At 49.1% G+C, this 25,209-nt stretch overlaps 1 protein-coding gene across 1 annotated transcript in view; it reads right to left on the bottom strand.

Annotated features, from left to right (window-relative positions):
- The window catches only part of STOM (stomatin), a 58,280-nt gene that overhangs the window by 6,206 nt on the left and 26,865 nt on the right, over positions 1–25,209 (bottom strand). The window contains exons 2-6 of the mRNA XM_088453583.1: positions 19,706–19,809; positions 16,361–16,433; positions 13,213–13,295; positions 8,851–9,054; positions 6,663–6,797 (exon numbers count right to left, since the gene is read on the bottom strand). Coding sequence (XP_088309709.1) covers positions 6,663–6,797; positions 8,851–9,054; positions 13,213–13,295; positions 16,361–16,433; positions 19,706–19,809 — 599 coding nt within the window. The remainder of the gene's footprint in view (positions 1–6,662; positions 6,798–8,850; positions 9,055–13,212; positions 13,296–16,360; positions 16,434–19,705; positions 19,810–25,209) is intronic.

Below are 25,209 nucleotides of genomic sequence, written 5' to 3'. Positions count from 1 at the left end.
ACAGCATACCATATCCTTATTCTGAACACACAACTGGAGAGATGGGTGGTTATATAATATACAGTGATTATACTGTGAGAGACTGTCCAGTAATATAAAGAGACCATTTATCTACAGAGAGAAATAGGCCCATAATTCTATAGCAACCAGTAATAATCCAGAGATAAACAGCCTGGTACTGTACAGAAACCAGACACACAGAGATAAACAGCCTGGTACTGTACAGAAACCAGACACACAGAGATAAACAGCCTGGTACTGTACAGAAACCAGACACAGAGAGATAAACAGCCTGGTACTGTACAGAAACCAGACACAGAGAGAGATAAACAGCCTGGTACTGTACAGAAACCAGACACAGAGAGATAAACAGCCTGGTACTGTACAGAAACCAGACAGAGATAAACAGCCTGGTACTGTACAGAAACCAGACACAGAGAGATAAACAGCCTGGTACTGTACAGAAACCAGACACACAGAGATAAACAGCCTGGTACTGTACAGAGACCAGACACAGAGAGATATACAGCCTGGTACTGTACAGAGACCAGACACAGAGAGATAAACAGCCTGGTACTGTACAGAAACCAGACCCAGAGAGAGATAAACAGCCTGGTACTGTACAGAAACCAGACGCAGAGAGATAAACAGCCTGGTACTGTACAGAAACCAGACACAGAGAGATAAACAGCCTGGTACTGTACAGAAACCAGACCCAGAGAGATAAACAGCCTGGTACTGTACAGAGACCAGACACAGAGAGATAAACAGCCTGGTACTGTACAGAGACCAGACAGAGATAAACAGCCTGGTACTGTACAGAAACCAGACCCAGAGAGATAAACAGCCTGGTACTGTACAGAAACCAGACACAGAGAGATAAACAGCCTGGTACTGTACAGAGACCAGACACAGAGAGATAAACAGCCTGGTACTGTACAGAAACCAGACACACAGAGATAAACAGCCTGGTACTGTACAGAAACCAGACCCAGAGAGATAAACAGCCTGGTACTGTAGAGAAACCAGACACAGAGAGATAAACAGCCTGGTACTGTACAGAAACCAGACAGAGATAAACAGCCTGGTACTGTACAGAAACCAGACACACAGAGATAAACAGCCTGGTACTGTACAGAAACCAGACCCAGAGAGATAAACAGCCTGGTACTGTAGAGAAACCAGACACAGAGAGATAAACAGCCTGGTACTGTACAGAAACCAGACAGAGATAAACAGCCTGGTACTGTACAGAAACCAGACACAGAGAGATAAACAGCCTGGTACTGTACAGAAACCAGACACAGAGAGATAAACAGCCTGGTACTGTACAGAAACCAGACACAGAGAGATAAACAGCCTGGTACTGTACAGAAACCAGACAGAGATAAACAGCCTGGTACTGTACAGAAACCAGACACAGAGAGATAAACAGCCTGGTACTGTACAGAAACCAGACAGAGATAAACAGCCTGGTACTGTACAGAAACCAGACACAGAGAGATAAACAGCCTGGTACTGTACAGAAACCAGACAGAGATAAACAGCCTGGTACTGTACAGAAACCAGACACAGAGAGATAAACAGCCTGGTACTGTACAGAAACCAGACAGAGATGAACAGCCTGGTACTGTACAGAAACCAGACACACAGAGAGATAAACAGCCTGGTACTGTACAGAGACCAGACACACAGAGAGATAAACAGCCTGGTACTGTACAGAGACCAGACACACAGAGAGATAAACAGCCTGGTACTGTACAAAGACCAGACACACAGAGAGATAAACAGCCTGGTACTGTACAGAGACCAGACACACAGAGAGACAGCCTGGTACCGTACAGAGACCAGACACATAGGAGCATATTCAATTGGGCGCGAGGTTTAGTGAGGAAAAATATATAATTTTCTGTCAGATATCTGTCCAATCTGGCTGGTTGGAATGAAAACCTGGTAATGTATGGGAGCCAATGACAATCGTCCATTTGCTCACAAACACTGGAAAATAGCCAAAAATGGTTGTTCAGACAAATTGGTTAAAACTAGAGATGAGCGGTTCGGATTCTGTGGAATCCGAACCGCTCCGAACATTGGGGATCCGAGTCCACCCGAACCCTGTTCGGGTGTTCACCGCCTGACTCGGATCCCCGTTCGGGGCCGAACGGCGGCCGCCTGATGTCGGATTCTCACTAGAGAATCCGACATCAGGTCTCCTATTGTGTAGGGCAGAGCGCAGTGATAGCGCTCTGCCCTACACAGATACAAACACACAGCCGCCAGCGGCAGCTGTGTGTTTGTTACAGCAGCCAATGAGAGTCACACAGACTCTCATTGGCTGCTGCACGGAGGGAGCCGGCTGGAGCTCACACATGAGCTCCGTCTTCCGGCTCCCTCCGCAGTGTGTGACAGGCTCAGCAGAGCGGACGGCGCGGGAGCGGGGAATCAGGAATCAGGTAAGTTTTTTTTTTTTATCTTGTGAAAGTTGTGCAAGGGCCGGGGGCGCTACTGGGGGGGGTCTGCTACTGGGGGGGTCTGCTACTGGGGGGGCTATACAACTGGGGGGGTCTGCTACTGGGCGTCCATACTACTGAGGGGCCTGCTACTGGGGGGGTCCACTACTGGGGGGGCCATACTACTGAGGGGCCTGCTACTGGGGGGGCCATACTACTGTGGGGGCATACTACTGGGGGGGCTTACTACTACTGGGGGGCCATACAACAGGGGGGGCCATACTACAGGGGGGCTACTACTGGGGCAGCCTACTACTGAGGGGGGCCTGCTACTGGGGCAGCCTACTACTGGGGGGGCCATACTACTGGGGGGGCTGCTAATGGGGGGCATACTACTGGGGGGCTGCTAATGGGGGGCATACTACTGGGGGGGCCTGCTAATGGGGGGCATACTACTGGGTGGCATGCTAATGGGGGGCATACTACTGGGGGGGCCTGCTAATGGGGGGCATACTACTGGGTGGCATGCTAATGGGGGGCATACTACTGGGGGGCATACTACTGGGGGCACTGTATAGGGGACCCTACTACTAAGGGGACTGCATAGGGGGCACCACTGCTGGGGGCATTGTGTAAGGGACACCGCTACTGTGGGCATTGTGTAAAAGGGGCACTACTGTGGGCATTGTGTAAAAGGGGCACTACTGTGTGTCGTAACATAAATAAGAGACACTACTTTATGGTGTAATGTGAATCAGGCCCTATGTGCGGTGTAATGTGAATAAGATTGTGCACTGTGACTCTTTGGGCTGTAGCCCACTATGTAAACAAGTACTGTGACTCTGCTGGCCGTACCCCACTGGGTGGGTGCACTACTTTTCATTTCTGCCACTACTGTGTGGCAATGTATCATAGATGTGCTTTATACTGTGGTGTCTGTGTCATTGTGCCGCTGCTTTGTCGCTTAGTAACCAGTCAGCTCACTGCAACCTTTGGCCAATAATGTTGAAAACAATATTATAAGCTGTGATATGGTCTAAATTGACTGGAAATTAATGTTATTGAGGTTAATAATACTCTAGGAAGAAAAAAAAGACCAATTTATGTGATTTTAGCTTTTTTTGTCAATTTTTGTAAAAAAAATCCAAATCCAAATCCAAATCCAGTCACCGCAGTTTGGCAAATCCAAATCCAAAGCCGGACGACGAATTAGAACCAAATCCAAATCCGGCAAAAATGGTCCGGCGCACATCCCTAGTTAAAACACACATTTAACCAATTTGAACAATTATTTTGTCCTTTTTTCAGTGTTTAAAACCTTATGATCAACTTACTTGCTCCCATACATTACCCTTCTGTGTCACGCCTGTCTGTCTGCCCCTCCCCTTTAGAATGTAAGCTCTCACGAACAGGGCCCTCTTCCCTCATGTGCTTCTCTTTACATTTTCTTCTACTCCTTACTCCCCATTATGGCACCTAACACGTGACTGCCGACTCCCGGCTGCTTACTGTGAGTGCTCTAATCGCTATTGCAGCAATGTATATAAATCGTGTCCTTGTCCTGCAGCGTAATGTACTGTAAGTTACTTGTTTCTTGTTCACTTATTAGTTCTATGTACTATGTAAGGCGCTGCGGAACACTTGTGGCACCATATAAATAAACGATAATCATAATAATGTCATAATTATACACAACTGGTTACAGGGAATTCATATTACCTGGGAGTGCTGCCCATTATTGCGTTGCTAAACACATACCCAAATTGCAGACCCATATGTATAGAACACTGTATATGTTACACCCAGAAATTACCAGCGCTCCCATTGTTAGATTTCCCTGCGCATTGATAAATATAGTGACTAATGTACAGGAATGTGCTGGAAGTGTGCGATCAGCCGGGAGTGTCACATGTGCAAGAGAAGGAAGTTTGACCTCAGAGACGTTTCCCCAAAGATTATGTAATTATGAAACACAATGACTCGGCTGATGGAGGATTAGCAATCCCACTAACTGACATCAGCGCAGCACACAGCCAGCTCTGTGCTCTCATATAGGATATAGAATGCCCGCATCAAGGTTAGATGAGGGTCTCACTGCGCATATAACGCACACGCATTCTCTGTACAATGCTGCGTAATACGGTGGCGCGTAATAGATGTATGATAAAATAATAGATACTAATAAATGCTCGGAGACAATTATTCTGCGATGTGACTATTGTGTTCCATCGTGAATAACCGAGACATCGATGATTTTATAATGATGATTAACTATATTATTTATCTTGTAACAATGCAGAAGAGACTTCTACTCAGTATCCGCACAGGGATTTAAGTCTGCATCATACCTGTATAATAATCTCCCCCATAGCAGGAAATAGACTGTAATCTAATAATCACCTTTATTACGGGTGCTTGTGTAAGCCACACCCACTATTACTTATTAGCGTAAGCGTGGGAAATGGTTGTAAAGATAAAGGGATTGATTCAGATGTGGACACAAAGCCGATATTTACGCAGTTGAACGATTATCTTCCAACTACAAATGCGTCGCGATCGCACTGCGCAGGCGCCAAGATACCTTATCGATGCCACTTTACAGTGAGGATTTCTTTGAAAAGTGATAGACGTCCAGGGACCGTTTGGGGGTAGTTACGGGGAGTGGCGGGAATAAAGCCGGCGTGTTGTGGCCGTGTTTAGGGCGTGTCTCAGCATACTACTGCGATTTTGTACGCAAAAAGACATGGCGCCAGTGTCTCCGTTCCCGTGCCCATTCTGCTCGACCTTAGGGTTACTCAGTTGGTCGATTATCGAAGTATCTGCGACCACCGCTGCGTTTTTGTGTGCATATGCTTAAATCTACGAAGCCACCATGGGGCGTCTCAATTCATCTCCCGGTGGCTGCAGCATTAGCGGATTTTATCACAGCAGCCGCGTACGGGACCGCAGCTGCCATTGTATCAGCGCCCACATCTGAATGTGCTATCATCGCTATAAGGAGGCAAAACGTCTGCATAGGACGTTGTCCCTTAGTTATTCAGTATAAAAACAGCCCATGGGGAGTGGAAGGGGGCTGTTACCCCATGCTAAAAGAGTGGGTGTAGGAGGAGGGCTGTTATCCCATGGAAGGAGAGAGTGGGTGTGAGAGGAGGGCTGTTACCCCATGCTAAGAGAGTGGGTGTAGGAGGAGTGCTGTTACCCCATGGAAGGAGAGAGCGGGTGTAGGAGGGCTGTTACCCCATGGAAGGAGAGAGTGGGTGTAGGAGGAGGGCTGTTACCCCATGGAAGGAGGGAGTGCGCCTAGGAGGAGGGCTGTTGCTCCATGGAAGGAGAGAGTGGGTGTGAGAGGAGGGTTGTTACCCCATGCTAAGAGAGTGGGTGTAGGAGGAGTGCTGTTACCCCATGGAAGGAGAGAGCGGGTGTAGGAAGAGGGCTGTTACCCCATGGAAGGAGAGAGCAGGTGTAGGAGGAGGGCTGTTACCCCATGGAAGGAGAGAATGGGTGTGAGAGGAGGGCTGTTGCCCCATGGAAGGAGAGTGTGGGCCTAGGAGGAGGGCTGTTGCCCCATGGAAGGAGAGAGTGGGTGTGAGAGGAGGGTTGTTGCCCCATGGAAGGAGAGAGTGGGCCTAGGAGGAGGGCTGTTGCCCCATGGAAGGAGAGAGTGGGTGTGAGAGGAGGGTTGTTACCCAATAGAAGGAGGAAAACGGGTGTTGGGGGAGGGCTGTTGCCCCATGGAAGGAGAGAGTGGGTGTGAGAGGAGGGTTGTTACCCAATAGAAGGAGGAAAACGGGTGTTGGGGAGGGCTGTTGCCCCATGGAAGGAGAGAGTGGGTGTGAGAGGAGGGTTGTTGCCCCATGGAAGGAGAGAGTGGGCCTAGGAGGAGGGCTGTTGCCCCATGGAAGGAGAGAGTGGGTGTGAGAGGAGGGTTGTTACCCAATAGAAGGAGGAAAACGGGTGTTGGGGAGGGCTGTTGCCCCATGGAAGGAGAGAGTGGGTGTGAGAGGAGGGTTGTTACCCAATAGAAGGAGGAAAACGGGTGTTGGGGGAGGGCTGTTGCTCCATGGAAGCAGCCGCCTCTGTCACCTATTTGCAGGGCCTGTGTCGGGGTAACGCTGCTTCTCGGCACCGGGAGGATTGGATTAGATTGCTGGGAAGGGTCCGCTATGTTCGGGGGGCACACGCCTAGCACGGATGCATTAGAACAGTTCTTACCTTGGCTCTGGCCTCCCGGGTAGCCTCGGCCTCTGCCGCCATCGCCCTCTGCAACTGAACCGGCAATTTCACATCTTTAATTTCGACACGCTCCACCTTGATACCCCAATCATCGGTAGCAACGTCCAGGGAAGACTACACGGAGACAGACAAGAGCAATAAGACGGAGTCACCGGTGCTTTCCCTGCCTACATTTATCTTCTTTTTGCAAGATGAATTACAGAGTAAATATCTTCTTTGTATTAGTCTAATCATTTTTATATAAAATCTCAGGAGTATGATAGGGGAGGCTCCGTCTCCACCGCCTACCCTGACTGCTCATCCCTGGTTATTTCCACCCCTAACCTCTTACCGCTAATCCCTTACCTCCATCTTATACCACTAACTCTTACTGCTACCTCTGATTTACACCCCCTACCTCTTACTGACACCTCTGATTTACACCCCCTACCTCTTACTGACACCTCTGATTTACACCCCCTACCTCTTACTGACACCTCTTATTTACACCCCCTACCTCTTACTGACACCTCTGATTTACACCCCCTACCTCTTACTGACACCTCTGATTTACACCCCCTACCTCTTACTGACACCTCTGATTTACACCCCCTACCTCTTACTGACACCTCTGATTTACACCCCCTACCTCTTACTGACACCTCTGATTTACACCCCCTACCTCTTACTGACACCTCTGATTTACACCCCCTACCTCTTACTGCTACCTCTTATTTACACCCCCTACCTCTTACTGACACCTCTGATTTACACCCCCTACCTCTTACTGACACCTCTGATTTACACCCCCTACCTCTTACCGCTATCATGGTCATCACTAACCATTACTTCCTACACTTCCACTATCATCACTTACCAGTCCTCCTTATTGTCACCTCTTACCCCAACCCCTGATTGCCACCTTGGTTGACACCTGTAGCTTCCACCTCATGCTGCCACCCTTAGCCGACATGGCAGCCATTAGAAATGTTGGGGCCCCGGGACAAAGAGGGCCCATGGCTACGCAACTTTGGGAATAGTGAGGTCCAATTCCCAGACACAACTGAAGGGTGGCATTGCCACAGGATGTTGGGGGTGTGGCTGCCGCTCTTTGGCAGGACAAGGGCCACCAATCCCCACCCTAGGGACCCCTACTTGCCGCCACCACACTGCCATGAAATTTAGATGTTTCCATCCAGAAAGCAGCAAACAAATGAACAAAAATTGGAAAATCGTCCTATTATCGAGTGCGCGATAAGAATAAAAGGAATAGTGGAATCTCCTTCATGTCTTTCTGCCTCACTGCAGAACATCTTGGAAATGAGAAGAGGGTGGAGACCAAGGATGTACTAAAGGGGGAAATGTGGTAAAACCCCTGAAAATGCAGTTTTTTCTTACCGCATACCCCATATGTATTAAGCACCGGAATGCATCTTCAGGTGGTGTTACCCAATATAAGCCTATGGGCTTCTTTTCGGGACGCTCCTCCTGAGAGGGAACCAATCGGATCTCTCCCCATCACCCCCCATAGCCAATGTCCTTCTGCGCATGTGCCGGGACGTAGCATATCGCAGTTGCGATACTTAGTACATCCCGCCCTAAATGTGGAAAATTATTCTGAATACAAAAAAAAAAAAAAACTTTTTTATTTTCTATTCTAAGTTCATTTTTAAAACATTTACAGGTGAACAATAAATCCCAGAGAAGTTTCACATTGATAAAGAGCTAAATCATTATTTCTGTGACTACGCTAATAACGGCGATATCTCATGGAACGGGAGGAAGAAACCGTCCCCTCTATTGTGTTATTAACAGCTCCTGGCAGCGATGGCGATTTGCTGAGATCTTTGCTCCCAGCACCTGAAGATATAGATGTAAAACATTAACCAGGACTGTAACTTCTCCACCAGCTCCTCCATCCGTGTAACGCAGACAGCGGGACGCCCGGTCACTGGCAGTAATACCGAGGGTAATAATTACACCCTGACAGCTGTGCTTACGGCTCGCTCCAGTCTGCCCATTTCTCCTTCAATACAGACGGTGATCACTCATGTAATGGCCAATTACGGGGCGGTCACAGTTCATACGTGAAACTTGTTAAATTCAATTTTGATACTTTGTCACAACGTGAGCTCATTCGTGGGCCTTGTGAAAGTGGAGTTGAAGCGTATTTGAAGGTGCGACTTACCTGCATGCTGTGGGCGATCTCCTCCCTGTCCGAGAGGATCTGTGACAGGTTTTTGGTGCCCAATACGTTCCTGAGAGTGGTCTGCGCTAGCAGGCGGGTGGCGGAATCAGCGTTAGTGATATTAGCCACCGCCATAGTGGCGTTCTGGACTCGGTAGTAGACAACACCGTCCACGCTGACGGTCACAGAGTCTTTCGTCAGAATCTGAGGAGAGACAGAGAGAAGGTCATGTAGAAGCTTTATACATTTTGGTCTCCTAGTGCTTGGTGCGCCAGGGATGGATAAAGGTCCAAAATTAGGGTTAAACTGTAACTGCAGCCTACATACGGCGTAAGCAGCCATTACATGGGCTGAGCCAATGAATGCAGCCCATCGCCTCACTAGGATCCAGCGACGTCACTGAGGCAGGAGGAACGAAATGGCTCGTGCATTCATAATGTCACTAGCTGCTAGTGTGGTCACAGAATGAATATTGCTTTCGCCCCGCAAAATGGCTGCCGCTTCAGTGCTTAGGTAATGGTTCCGCTCTAAATTACGCAACTAGTTTTGAAGGTTTTATCTCGTCCATTTACTAATGAGCCATCACATCCCCAGCTATCCCAAGAGAGAAGCGCTAAGCGGGGGGGAGGGGGTCCAACTGCTTTCAGACCACTCATTCTATCACCGCAGGAGCGAATGAGGATTTGTTTAGACAAATTTCCGGGAACGTGAAATAGAGACCATTAAAGACGGGTTCTGGGGACTAATTGGAAGCAGAAAAGACACAAAGTCTACCAGTAAGAAACACACAAACTGGGCACATGGGTCACATAGATGCTACAGTATCACAACATGACTGTTCTCTGCTAACGAATATGAGTGATGCCAGATATGAATGACGTTCTGACGCTTCTAGTGATCCCGCCATGCATGATAATACCGCCCACCTTCTCACTGGCAGCCTGAGGCATGAGGCACCCTGTAGATCACTTTGGGGTCTATGGGCCTGATTCAGACCCGCTCGCAATCGGGTCGACGCGCGGCGTGCGCGAGCCCTGGAGCGAGTGAGAACTTCACTCGCTCCGGGGCTCACTACAAAATGGGGCGGCTGTCGATGTTGATCGACAGCTCGCCCCGTTTTGTAGGCGGGGAGGGGGGGTGGCTGGACAAAAGGAGGCGTACCCGAAGGAACGCCTGCCGTTTGTGGGCGGCCCTACTGACATCACCACAAGGGTCTCGTCGCAAGCCCGATGGTCGTGACAATCGCTACCATCGCCAGGCCGCTCGCAAAAGCTGTGGGTGGTCACCCACAGCTATGCGAGCGGCCTGAAGGTGGATTTTTTTTTTTCTTTTAAATCCGCCCTGATTCAGAGTGAGTGCTTGCAAATGGCACACGCCGCATGTAGCTAGCCATGGCACATGCCGCATGTAGCTAGCCATGGCACACGCCGCATGTAGCTAGCCATGGCACACGCCCAATGTAGCTAGCCATCGCACACGCCGCATGTAGCTAGCCATGTCACACGCCGCATGTAGCTAGCCATGGCACACGCCGCATGTAGCTAGCCATGGCACACGCCGCATGTAGCTAGCCATGGCACACGCCGCATGTAGCTAGTCATGGCACACGCCGCATGTAGCTAGCCATGGCACACGCCGCATGTAGCTATCCATGGCACACGCCGCATGTAGCTATCCATGGCACACGCCGCATGTAGCTAGTCATCGCACACGCCGCATGTAGCTAGCCATGGCACACGCCGCATGTAGCTAGCCATGGCACACGCCGCATGTAGCTATCCATGGCACACGCCGCATGTAGCTAGCCATGGCACACGCCGCATGTAGCTATCCATGGCACACGCCCAATGTAGCTATCCATGGCACACGCCCAATGTAGCTATCCATGGCACACGCCGCATGTAGCTAGTCATGGCACACGCCGCATGTAGCTAGTCATGGCACACGCCGCATGTAGCTATCCATGGCACACGCCGCATGTAGCTAGTCATCGCACACGCCGCATGTAGCTAGCCATGGCACACGCCGCATGTAGCTAGCCATGGCACACGCCGCATGTAACTATCCATGGCACACGCCGCATGTAGCTAGCCATGGCACACGCCGCATGTAGCTATCCATGGCACACGCCCAATGTAGCTATCCATGGCACACGCCGCATGTAGCTATCCATGGCACACGCCGCATGTAGCTAGTCATCGCACACGCCGCATGTAGCTAGTCATGGCACCCGCCGCATGTAGCTATCCATGGCACACGCCGCATGTAGCTATCCATGGCACACGCCGCATGTAGCTAGCCATGGCACACGCCGCATGTAGCTATCCATGGCACACGCCCAATGTAGCTATCCATCGCACAGGCCGCATGTAGCTAGCCATGGCACACGCCGCATGTAGCTAGCCATGGCACACGCCCAATGTAGCTATCCATCGCACACGCCGCATGTAGCTAGCCATCGCACACGCCGCATGTAGCTAGCCATCGCACACGCCGCATGTAGCTAGCCATCGCACACGCCGCATGTAGCTAGCCATCGCACACGCCGCATGTAGCTAGCCATCGCACACGCCGCATGTAGCTAGCCATCGCACACGCCGCATGTAGCTATCCATCGCACACGCCGCATGTAGCTATCCATCGCACACGCCGCATGTAGCTATCCATCGCACACGCCGCATGTAGCTAGCCATCGCACACGCCGCATGTAGCTAGCCATCGCACACGCCGCATGTAGCTAGTCATCGCACACGCCGCATGTAACTAGCCATGGCACACGCCGCATGTAGCTAGCCATGGCACACGCCGCATGTAGCTAGCCATGGCACACGCCGCATGTAGCTATCCATGGCACACGCCCAATGTAGCTATCCATGGCACACGCTCAATGTAGCTATCCATGGCACACGCCGCATGTAGCTATCCATGGCACACGCCGCATGTAGCTAGTCATGGCACACGCCGCATGTAGCTAGCCATGGCACACGCCGCATGTAGCTAGCCATGGCACACGCCGCATGTAGCTAGCCATGGCACACGCCGCATGTAGCTATCCATGGCACACGCCCAATGTAGCTATCCATGGCACACGCCGCATGTAGCTAGCCATGGCACACGCCGCATGTAGCTAGCCATGGCACACGCCGCATGTAGCTAGCCATGGCACACGCCGCATGTAGCTATCCATCGCACACGCCGCATGTAGCTAGCCATCGCACACGCCGCATGTAGCTAGCCATCGCACACGCCGCATGTAGCTAGCCATCGCACACGCCGCATGTAGCTAGCCATCGCACACGCCGCATGTAGCTAGCCATCGCACACGCCGCATGTAGCTAGCCATCGCACACGCCGCATGTAGCTAGCCATCGCACACGCCGCATGTAGCTAGCCATCGCACACGCCGCATGTAGCTAGCCATCGCACACGCCGCATGTAGCTAGCCATCGCACACGCCGCATGTAGCTAGCCATCGCACACGCCGCATGTAGCTAGCCATCGCACACGCCGCATGTAGCTAGCCATCGCACACGCCGCATGTAGCTAGCCATCGCACACGCCGCATGTAGCTATCCATCGCACACGCCGCATGTAGCTAGCCATGGCACACGCCGCATGTAGCTATCCATGGCACACGCCCAATGTAGCTATCCATGGCACACGCTCAATGTAGCTATCCATGGCACACGCCGCAAGTAGCTAGTCATCGCACACGCCGCATGTAGCTAGTCATGGCACACACCGCATGTAGCTATCCATGGCACACGCCGCATGTAGCTAGCCATGGCACACGCCGCATGTAGCTAGCCATGGCACACGCCCAATGTAGCTATCCATCGCACACGCCGCATGTAGCTAGCCATGGCACACGCCGCATGTAGCTAGCCATGGCACACGCCGCATGTAGCTAGCCATGGCACACGCCGCATGTAGCTATCCATCGCACACGCCGCATGTAGCTAGCCATCGCACACGCCGTATGTAGCTATCCATCGCACACGCCGCATGTAGCTATCCATCGCACACGCCGCATGTAGCTAGCCATCGCACACGCCGCATGTAGCTAGCCATCGCACACGCCGCATGTAGCTAGCCATCGCACACGCCGCATGTAGCTAGCCATCGCACACGCCGCATGTAGCTATCCATCGCACACGCCGCATGTAGCTATCCATCGCACACGCCGCATGTAGCTAGCCATGGCACAGGCCGCATGTAGCTATCCATGGCACACGCCCAATGTAGCTAGCCATCGCACACGCCGCATGTAGCTATCCATGGCACACGCCGCATGTAGCTATCCATCGCACACGCCACATGTAGCTATCCATAACTACGTGTCAGTCCTAGCAGAGTTATTACCTCTTGGGGTGGAATGTCAAACGAGATTGTCCTCATGTCCACCTTAATGAAGCTGTCCGTGCAGGGGACCACGAAGAACATACCTGCGAACAAGTCATGTGTTTAATAACAGCGTTCTGAGGACTGGAGGGAAATTAGACGGCGGCTGAAGGAGCAGCTCAGAGATGTGACAGCGGAGGAGACTGAGACAGCCTAAATATGAGGAGGGGGGCAGCAGACGGGTCAGGGAGCCATAAGGGTATATCTGATGCTTTACTTATGGGGCTGGGAAACCCTCATCCTTCTGATGGGTGCAGGACAGAGACCAACACAACCATACAATGCAGAGACACACGAAGACCGACACAACCATACAAAGCAGCGACATACGAAGACCAACACAACCACACAAAGTAGTGACACACGAAGACCGACACAACCATACAAAACAGAGACAAGCGTCATACGAAGACCGACACAACCACACAAAGCAGCATTATACGAAGACCGACACAACCATACAAAGTAGTGACACACGAAGACCGACACAACCATACAAAGCAGCGTCATACGAAGACCGACACAACTACACAAAGCAGCAACATACAAAGACCGACACAACCACACAAAGCAGAGACAAGCGTCATACGAAGACCAACACAACCACACAAAGCAGCGTCATACGAAGACCGACACAACTACACACAGCAGCAACATACAAAGACCGACACAACCACACAAAGCAGAGACAAGCGTCATACAAAGACCGACACAACTACACAAAGCAGCAACATACAAAGACCGACACAACTATGCAAAGCAGCAACATACAAAGACCGACACAACTACGCAAAGCAGCAACATACAAAGACTGATGCAACTGCACAAAGCAGCAACATACAAATACTGATGCAACTACACAAAGTAGCAACATACAAATAGTGACACAACTACACAAAGCAGCAACATAGAAAGACCGACACAACTACACAAAGCCGCAACATAGAAAGACCAACACAACCACACAAAGCAGCAACATACAAAGACTGACACAACCACACAAAGCAGCGACATACAAAGACCGACACAACCACACAAAGCAGCGACATACAAAGACCAACACAACTACACAAAGCCGTAACATACAAAGACCAACACAACTACACAAAGCAGCAACATACAAAGACTGATGCAACTACACAAAGTAGCAACATACAAAAAGAGTGACAACTACACAATGCCGCAACATACAAAGACCGACACAACTACACAAAGCAGCAACATACAAAGACAGATGCAACTACACAAAGTAGCAACATACAAAGAGCGACACAACTACACAAAGCAGCAACATAGAAAGACCGACACAACTACAAAAAGCAGCAACATACAAAGACTGACACAACCACACATAGCAGTGACATACAAAGACCGACACAACCACAGAAAGCAGCAACATACAAAGACCGACACAATTACACAAAGCAGCAACATACAAAGACCAACACAACTATGCAAAGCAGCGACATACAAAGACTGACACAATCATACAAAGACTGACACAACCACACAAAGCAGCAACATACAAAGACCAACACAACTACACAAAGCAGCAACATACAAAGAGTGACACAACTACACAAAGCAGCAGCATACAAAGACTGATGCAACGACACAAAGAAGCAACATACAAAGATCGACCCAACTATACAATGTAGTGACATACAAAGACTGGCACAACTACACAATGTAGAGACAACAGACATACAAATAATTACACAACTATACAATGCAGCGACAAGTGACACACAACGAGTGACACAATGCAACAACAAATGACATACAAAGGGAATGTAGTCAAAAGATCAGCAGTCACAATGTCAAACAGTTATGTCTTTGACATTGTTAAAATATCAATGGGCAATGTGTCGACTCATACAAAGACCAACGAAACTAAACAACACAAATAATAAGCGACATACAAGCGATAACCAAGCTAAACAATACATTAATAAGTGACATATAAGGTCCAACACAACTAATTAATGGAGCAACAAATGATATACAACGGCCTCCAATGTCACACACTAATTGTTTTCCCTCTGAGGATGAAACGATGACACCTTATAGGTGAGACACATCATTAGAAACGGCGCCTGTACATATACATGTTCCGTACTGCGCAGACTGCCGCCAGGTTTATCACCTTGAGTCTTGAGCGGTGCTTTTCTCTGATGGAACTCCACGGTACATATGGGTCTATGTACTAAGCCTCGGAGGGAGATAAAGTGCCAACCAATCAGCTCCTAAGTGTCACTTTATAGGCAGTTTGAAAAATGACAGGATCTGATTGGTTGGTGCTGTATCTCTCTCCAAGGCTTAGTACATAGACCCCATAGTACTGATACCATTCTGCTACTGCAATTGTTGGAAGTTGTATCCCAGACTAGCCCATTCCAGCTGCTGAAAAGACCCGGGAGACAATGGCCTGGCCGCAGGCCCTTCAGCGGGTTAGGGGGGGTAACGCTACTGTCAGGGGCAGAACTATGGGACACAATGGCCTGGCCGCAGGCCCTCCAGCGGGATAGGGGGGGCTAATGCTACCGTCAGGGGCAGAACTATGGGAGACAATGGCCTGGCCGCAGGCCCTCCAGCGGGATAGGGGGGGGGGTAATGCTACCGTCAGGGGCAGAACTGTGAGAGACAATGGCCTGGCCGCAGGCCCTCCAGCGGGATAGGGGGGGCTAATGCTACCGTCAGGGGCAGAACTATGGGAGACAATGGCCTGGCCGCAGGCCCTCCAGCAGTATAGGGGGGGTAATGCTACCATCAGGGGCAGAACTATGGGACACAATGGCCTGGCCACAGGCCCTCCAGCAGGTTAGGGGGGGGTAATGCTACCGTCAGGGGCAGAACTGTGAGAGACAATGGCCTGGCCGCAGGCCCTCCAGCGGGATAGGGGGGGGTAATGCTACCGTCAGGGGCAGAACTATGGGGGACAATGTCCCTTCAGCGGGTTGGGGGGGGGGGGTTGTAACGCTACTGTACCCTTTTCCACAGAACAAAAAAACCCACTGGTACGGACCATCTAATAACTGCATATAACCAACTGGGATATGTTATATTACATCGTATATGATAACCATACAGAGATCCATAAGAAACTGACCTGGTCCCTTTGCGCCTCCACGCAGAATACGCCCCAGCCTGAAAATGATCGCCCGTTCGTATTCCTTCACAATCTGGAAGCAGGGAGATAACAATGAGGACTGAGGCTCAGATGGAGCACAGTGGTCAGTAATGAGACGGCTATTTCATTGGTTTCCCTAGAATTGCAGTTACCCGGAATTCTCCTGAAGGGACTCGGTGCTACAAAACAGCCTCATCAATAGACCATAAATATCTATGTGGACATATCATCAGTACAGGTCAATTGTAGACTTATAAGATATCAATCTCCCATAATGTATTTATGCACTAATGTTTACACGAGTACACCTGTCTCTGTGTACATGTACCTGTAATACACCTGTCTCTGTGTACCTGTAATACACCTGTCTCTGTGTACATGTACCTGTAATACACCTGTCTCTGTGTACATGTACCTGTAATACACCTGTCTCTGTGTACCTGTAATACACCTGTCTCTGTGTACATGTACCTGTAATACACCTGTCTCTGTGTACATGTAATACACCTGTCTCTGTGTACATGTACCTGTAACGCACCTGTCTCTGTGTACCTGTAACACACCTGTCTCTGTGTACCTGTAATACACCTGTCTCTGTGTACATGTAATACACCTGTCTCTGTGTACATGTACCTGTAACGCACCGGTCTCTGTGTACATGTACCTGTAATACACCTGTCTCTGTGTACATGTACCTGTAACGCACCGGTCTCTGTGTACATGTACCTGTAATACACCTGTCTCTGTGTACATGTACCTGTAATACACCTGTCTCTGTGTACATGTACCTGTAATACACCTGTCTCTGTGTACATGTACCTGTAATACACCTGTCTCTGTGTACATGTACGTGTAATACACCTGTCTCTGTGTACATGTACGTGTAAAGCACCTGTCTCTGTGTACATGTACCTGTAATACACCTGTCTCTGTGTACATGTACCTGTAATACACCTGTCTCTGTGTACATGTACCTGTAATACACCTGTCTCTGTGTACCTGTAATACACCTGTCTCTGTGTACATGTAATACACCTGTCTCTGTGTATATGTAATACACCTGTCTCTGTGTACATGTAATACACCTGTCTCTGTGTACATGTACCTGTAATACACCTGTCTCTGTGTACATGTACGTGTAACGCACCTGTCTCTGTGTACATGTACCTGAAATGGACCTGTCTCTGTGTATATGTACCTGTAACGCACCTGTTTCTGTGTATATGTACCTGTAACGCACCTGTTTCTGTATACATGTACCTGTAACGCACCTGTCTCTGTGTATATGTACCTGTAATGCACCTGTCTCTGTGTATATGTACCTGTAACGCACCTGTCTCTGTGTATATGTACCTGTAACACACCTGTTTCTGTGTATATGTACCTGTAATGCAACCGTCTCTGTGTACATGTACTTTTAAATGCACCTGTCTCTGTGTACATGTACCTGTAATGCACCTGTCTCTGTGTACATGCACCTGTCTCTGTGTACATGTACCTGTAACACACCTGTTTCTGTGTATATGTACCTGTAATGCAACCGTCTCTGTGTACATGTACTTTTAAATGCACCTGTCTCTGTGTACATGTACCTGTAATGCACCTGTCTCTGTGTACATGCACCTGTAAATAAATATCTATGTGGACATATCATCAGTACAGGTCAATTGTAGACTTATAAGATATCAATCTCCCATAATGTATTTATGCACTAATGTTTACACGAGTACACCTGTCTCTGTGTACATGTACCTGTAATACACCTGTCTCTGTGTACCTGTAATACACCTGTCTCTGTGTACATGTACGTGTAACGCACCTGTCTCTGTGTACATGTACCTGTAATACACCTGTCTCTGTGTACCTGTAATACACCTGTCTCTGTGTACATGTAATACACCTATCTCTGTGTACATGTACCTGTAACGCACCTGTCTCTGTGTACCTGTAACACACCTGTCTCTGTGTACCTGTAATACACCTGTCTCTGTTTACATGTAATACACCTGTCTCTGTGTACATGTACCTGTAACGCACCGGTCTCTGTGTACATGTACCTGTAATACACCTGTCTCTGTGTACATGTACCTGTAATACACCTGTCTCTGTGTACATGTACCTGTAATACACCTGTCTCTGTGTACATGTACCTGTAATACACCTGTCTCTGTGTACATGTACGTGTAATACACCTGTCTCTGTGTACATGTACGTGTAAAGCACCTGTCTCTGTGTACATGTACCTGTAATACACCTGTCTCTGTGTACATGTACCTGTAATACACCTGTCTCTGTGTACATGTACCTGTAATACACCTGTCTCTGTGTACCTGTAATACACCTGTCTCTGTGTACATGTAATACACCTGTCTCTGTGTATATGTAATACACCTGTCTCTGTGTACATGTAATATACCTGTCTCTGTGTACATGTACCTGTAATACACCTGTCTCTGTGTACATGTACGTGTAACGCACCTGTCTCTGTGTACATGTACCTGAAATGGACCTGTCTCTGTGTATATGTACCTGTAACGCACCTGTTTCTGTGTATATGTACCTGTAACGCACCTGTTTCTGTATACATGTACCTGTAACGCACCTGTCTCTGTGTATATGTACCTGTAACGCACCTGTCTCTGTGTATATGTACCTGTAACGCACCTGTCTCTGTGTATATGTACCTGTAACGCACCTGTCTCTGTGTATATGTACCTGTAACGCACCTGTCTCTGTGTATATGTACCTGTAACACACCTGTCTCTGTGTATATGTACCTGTAACGCACCTGTTTCTGTGTATATGTACCTGTAATGCAACCGTCTCTGTGTACATGTACTTTTAAATGCACCTGTCTCTGTGTACATGTACCTGTAATGCACCTGTCTCTGTGTACATGTACCTGTAATGCACCTGTCTCTGTGTACATGTACCTGTAATACACCTGTCCCTGTGTACATGTACCTGTAATGCACCTGTCTCTGTGTACATGTACCTGTAATGCACCTGTCTCTGTGTACATGTACCTGTAATACACCTGTCTCTGTGTACATGTACCTGTAATGCACCTGTCTCTGTGTACAAGTACCTGTAATACACCTGTCTCTGTGTACATGTACCTGTAATGCACCTGTCTCTGTGTACATGTACCTGTAATACACCTGTCCCTGTGAATATGTACCTGTAATGTACCACTCTCTGTGTACATGTACCTGTAATACACCTGTCTCTGCATACAGGTACTTCCGCAGATAACCGCATACACAGCCACTTTGCGCCCGAATCAGCCCCTATGTATATCTTAGTGTGAGGTCCTGTACTCACCTTTATACACATCCATACAGATATGGGAAATGTGATCAAGATGAAGAAAAATGACACAATGACCAGGATCCATCCGCAACATCCGAGCCCGTTATCCGGCTCTCCTGCAACAGACGACAAACGCCATTAGAGACATCACCCACTATTAATCCATCTGAGCAAAGGTTCATAGCGGTCAAGTACAGATTATATATATATATATTGTGAGAAGACTGGGGGTTGGGCACAAGAGCTTACAATCTAACATAATGCCTAGTAAATGTGGGAGGAGCTAGTAACACAACTCATTACTCAGTCCCCCATTAGTGTGATTATTTCACAGTTTTGCAAAATACACACTATACATCTAATATTATTTCTACTAATTAAGGGCTCATTGCTGGGAGAATGCGTGAAAGCGCATGTAGGGTAACGCACATTTTCTGCGTCTTACGGGCATTTCTATGGCGGTACACTTGTATATAGAGAGCTAGCATGTGCCGCATCCTAAGAGTTGAACATTTTAAAACCAAATGGATGGAACGAGCAATTCGCCATGTTTATAATCCTCTTTTCAGGCGTTAGTCAGTGAATGAGTGATATTCGCTATTACCAATGGCTCTCAAGGAGGTATAATTACTAAAGTGAGAGTTTTTAGAAGTGGAGATGTTGCCCATAGCAACCAATCACATTCTAATCGTCATTTATCTCGCACCTTCTGGATGATAATTGCTAGAATCTGATTGGTTGCTATGGGCAACATCTCCACGTCTAAAAACCTGTACTTTAGTAAATATACCCCTAGAAGAGATATTTGGATAATCGCTTGTAAGACACAGAGACAACTTACACACACGTCAACATGAGCGACAACTGCGCATACCGTAGATCTAGAAGCCATCTACACGACACAACATAAATAGATTATGTAATACAGGAGGCAGTGACGGGGGAGGGGGGTAAGTAAGGGAATCGCCAGTTCCGGCTGCAGCTCTTATTGTGCAGTAAGGGGACATAAATGAGGTCACCCTCATCCGTACAGAGACATAGGGTCAGACTCTGAGCCAGGCGCAGTAGCGTCCATGCTGCGTCCTTTTCTGCAGTGGCGTCTGTGACTTTATGCTAATGCCGCTACAAGCCCTCCCCTGGTATACAGCGCCTGAATGTACAAGAACTGAGACGCCCACTTTGGGTGCCGGACTATGGATAGACAGTAAAAAGGTCGACAATGTCTAGAGACATCAGATATTAGACACTCCATATGTCGACTGGGACAAAAGGTCGACAGGGATAAAATTTTGACACACTAGAGGTCAACATGTACGAAGGTCGACAGGTACAAATGGTTATCAGAGTCAACATGTCAACATGAAAATAATCGACACGTGATTATTATTATTTATTTTTTTAGGGTTAGGGTTAGGCACCAGGAGGGAGGGTTAGGGTTAGGCACTTACCGGAAGGTTAGGCACTAGAAGGGATGGTTAGGGTCAGGCACCTACTCCAATGGTTAGGGTTAGGCACCAGTAGGGAGAGTTAGGGTGAAGATTAGGGCTAAAAAATTAAATATAAAATATGTCGACCATTTTCATGTCGACCTTGTGGACCATTTGTACCTGTCGACCTATGGACTGTCTAACATCTGGTGTCTATCTAGACATTGTCTACCTTTTTACGGTCTATGGTCGGGATGTACTAAGGTTGCGGTGACCATTCCGCCAGTCACCGTAACCTTACTAACCGCATATTTACTAACATATGCAATTAGTATTGCAAAGGGCAGCTCATGCGATAAGAACTGCCCTTTGCGAAGCAGCCGACGCCGGGTGACGGGGTCTCCGTGGGACCCCACCCCCTCCGAGCCCAAGGAGCTTCCTGCTGGTCACATGTGCAGGAAGCCCCGGGCTCCTCCTCCTCCCTGCACCCGGAGGAAGATTAGGAGGAGGCGAAGGACCCAGGAGGAGCGCGGGCTGGTGACCATGGACAGCAGGTGAGTGGGGGCTAGCGCTGGGCGACGGCGGGGCGGTGAGGCAGCGGCGAACCGTCAGGAGCAGGGTGCGGTAAGAAGCCCATAGGCTTCTATAGGGTAACGTCAGAAAAACTTTTTCTGGAGTTACCCCCTGCACCGATAAAAGTGCGGCCGGGCCTTAGTACATATGGAAATTCCGTAAAACCCCCGAAAACGGGGATTTTACCGCATTTTTCCTTTAGTACATCCCAGCCTATGCGTTAATCCACACCCCCACTTTGGGTGTCCCCAGACGCTGTAATACCTCTCGGTGCAGCAAAACTTGCACCAGCCCCATGCCAGGTGCAGAATCTCTGTCAGAATACGGCCTCCAATGGAAATTATTATGCGTATGAGATCGCAACAAGTACAGAGACACGTCCACGACTCTCCCATAGCAGGCCCATAACACAGACCATCTCCACCTCACCGCCCAATAACTCACATTTCCATTAGGTTTCGGAGTCCGGGCCTCTCAATCAGTACTGACACTTTTTTTGGATGCAAATTTTTCAATCACAAATTACGCTCATCTTGTGCCCATCAGGAAAGTGACATCCAGGAACACCCGGATATAGGCAGCAAGAGAGGGTATAGAAAGGCTTTTACACATTATTCTGCATGTCAGCTATGCACCTATGTGAGTTATGCATCTATTCCCAGCAATTCACATATATACAGTAACTAAGTGACGCTGTAACACAGGTCCCACAATGCGAATCGCCCGCTTCATGGCGCTGCAGCCTCAGTGGTGGACAAGTGACCTCTGCAGACCTCAGGTCATTTGCTATACACCAGGACCACACGGAGTCAGCGACTACTGGCCCAGCCAGATAAAGGTACCAGGCCTCCAGGTACTTGTGCTCCTGTACAGGCCAGGTCTGGGGAAGGGATCGCAGCTTGTTGTGCTGTATCTATGGTTTGTGTCTTGGGACTACCTGTAAAGAGGCAACAAGCTGAGACGTGACCGACAGGAGCATTTCCTAATGACTAAAACTGGAGCAGTGAGTAAGAGCCCTAGATAGAAAGCGGCTGTATTGTCCAGTATCCAGACACCGATGTCACGTACACGGTGTAGTTAGGAGGACACAACACTCAGGAAACAGCTCACAGTGGCTCCAGCAATATGGAGATTTGATAAACCTTCTAAAGAGGACAAGCAACCAATCAGCTTCTAGTAATCTATAAAATGAGAGCTATAATCTAATTGGTTGCTATGGAAACATCTCTCCTGGTTCTGTTTAGGTTTCATAAATCTCACCCATATATCTCTAATGGAGCATACACACGGTCAGATTTGTCAGATCTGTCAGATCAACGATTGAACAATTTGAACGATTTTACCAAAGATTTGAACGATTTTTGACTGCATTAAAATGAATGGAATCGTCCAAGTCTGACTGCAAACACATCAGATGTCAGATATCGTTATCTGACCATCGGGAACGCGCATCGTTCATCGTTCAGGCATGTCAGATATGTCAGATTTTCCTTCAGATATGAACGATTGAACGATTTTTTAAATAGTTATCGTTCAGATCTGAAGAAAAATCTGACCGTGTGTATGCACCATAACTTTGTACTCACTCCAAAAAAGTAGGGGCCTATGTAGCATTAAAAATGTGCGGGATATTCCCAGAGCACAGCCAGAAGGTCCAACTGAAGGGCGTCCAAGCTACAGGCCTCGGGCCAAACACGGCACGTCACCTGCTGCAAGCTGGCCCTCTGATTGGATTGCAGTTTGGTCAGAGTAGCCATGACTGCGCATATATACGCTATACCCACAAATATTAAGTATCCCCCAGATGTACTATAGAGGGATTGCAGCAGATTTCTCCGATATCTGCCGCGTTACCTCCATTTTCATCCGCAAATGCAGCCCTCTGATTTACCAAGCTCCAGATGGCGTTATCCTATAGCTTATGGGCTACTAATTTGCAAATATTTTTGGAGAGGGAGCCTCCCCACGGTGACGTTTGCAACAGCCAACAACGTGCACGCGCATTGGCGGCTCCTGGGGACCAGAACCAGAAAGCAGTGTGATAGCGTTACGCTATCACACTGCTTCCAGCTCGTCGCCAGAACGGGCTCTTATAGAAGCCAGGGCCTGATTCGGACCCGCTCGCGAGCGCAGGACGCTCGCAAGCGGGTCGATGGTGCCCGAAGCGCATGCGCACGACGGAGGGAGCTCCGTCGTGCGCATGCGCGAGACCCGGCGAGTGACGAGGAATCCGTCGCTTGGGGTCTCGCACCAAAGGGGGCGTGCTGTCGATGGTGACTGACAGCACGCCCCCTTTGGTGGGCGTGGCTGCGAGACGGAGGCGTTCCCATGGGAACGCCTACCGTCTGGGTCCGGCCCCACTGACATCACTAGTGATGTCAGTGGGAGTGATTTTGGCTCTGATAGAGCCAAAATCACTCCAGGGCTTGCGGCAGCGAGACCCTACCGCAGGGTCTCGTCGCAAGCCCGATGGTCGCGATGGTCTTGACCATCGTGACCATCATGGACGCTCGCTATAGCTGTGGGTGGTAACCCACAGCTATGCGAGCGTCCAAGAGGCCGCTCCAAGAACAGGTAGGAGGGCCCTGATTCAGAGCGAGCGCTCTGGTCAGACCGTTCGGCTCTGAATCAGGCCCCCAGTCTCCTGGTACATTTGCGTGAAAATATTTATTTTCACATTGGAAATTTAATTAGCACATCCACATTAAAATATGGGGATTGCGCTGAATATAAAACGTTTTTGTGCACTTAGGTTTCTTATTCAGGATCTGCTCGGCCTATTTTGTGCGAGGGGCATGGACCTAGACAGCCATCACATTATCATCGCCATTACCGGACGACGTGCTTTGCCACGTGTACCAGAAGGCATGACACCATCAGTCAGAACGGTGGGATGGTCTCCTAGAGTCGGGACATTTGGGGGTTTCTGTATGTCTATATAGTTATTGCAGTATTGGGTGAGTCACAAAACAACTACCTGTACCAGGTGAGTGCTGGCTGTGTCAGGTTCCCCAGCACATGACGATGATGAAATCTTTCCGACAATCACTATAGTTATTGTTCCTTGTTACACAATGAGCAACGGCTGTGGCTGAGGGGCCAACTGCTTACAAGTCCTCTGCAGGCGCTGAGGTGAGGTGTTGGCAAGGTAGCGCCACCATCACTACAAGACAAACATGTACACAGGCAGAAAGCCAGGCACTTTGTAATGGCGTGGCGCTGCGTGCACAAAGGTACCTTTAATCCATAGCAAACAGCACCGTAATATGGAATATATTTTACTGAACCTGCAGAGATAAAATAATGCCTCTCACCAATAACCGGCACCTCTATAAAACCTGGTCCCATAGGTGTCGCTGGGATTGAGGACCTGATTCAGACCTGCTCGCAAGATGCAGCCGCTCGCTCCCTGCGTATGCAAATCCAGCGCACGCCCAGCAAGCCAGACGATCACACGGCAAGGCATTAGCACGCCCACTATGTCTTGGCGAGCGATCAGTTTGTGTATGCAGGCGC

This window comes from Taudactylus pleione, unplaced genomic scaffold (assembly GCF_031769625.1).
Source record: "Taudactylus pleione unplaced genomic scaffold, aTauple2 ptg000583l, whole genome shotgun sequence".
Classification (NCBI taxonomy): domain Eukaryota; kingdom Metazoa; phylum Chordata; class Amphibia; order Anura; family Myobatrachidae; genus Taudactylus; species Taudactylus pleione.
The sequence above is the reverse complement of the archived record's forward strand: the minus strand, read 5'-3'. Positions and strand labels throughout refer to the sequence as shown.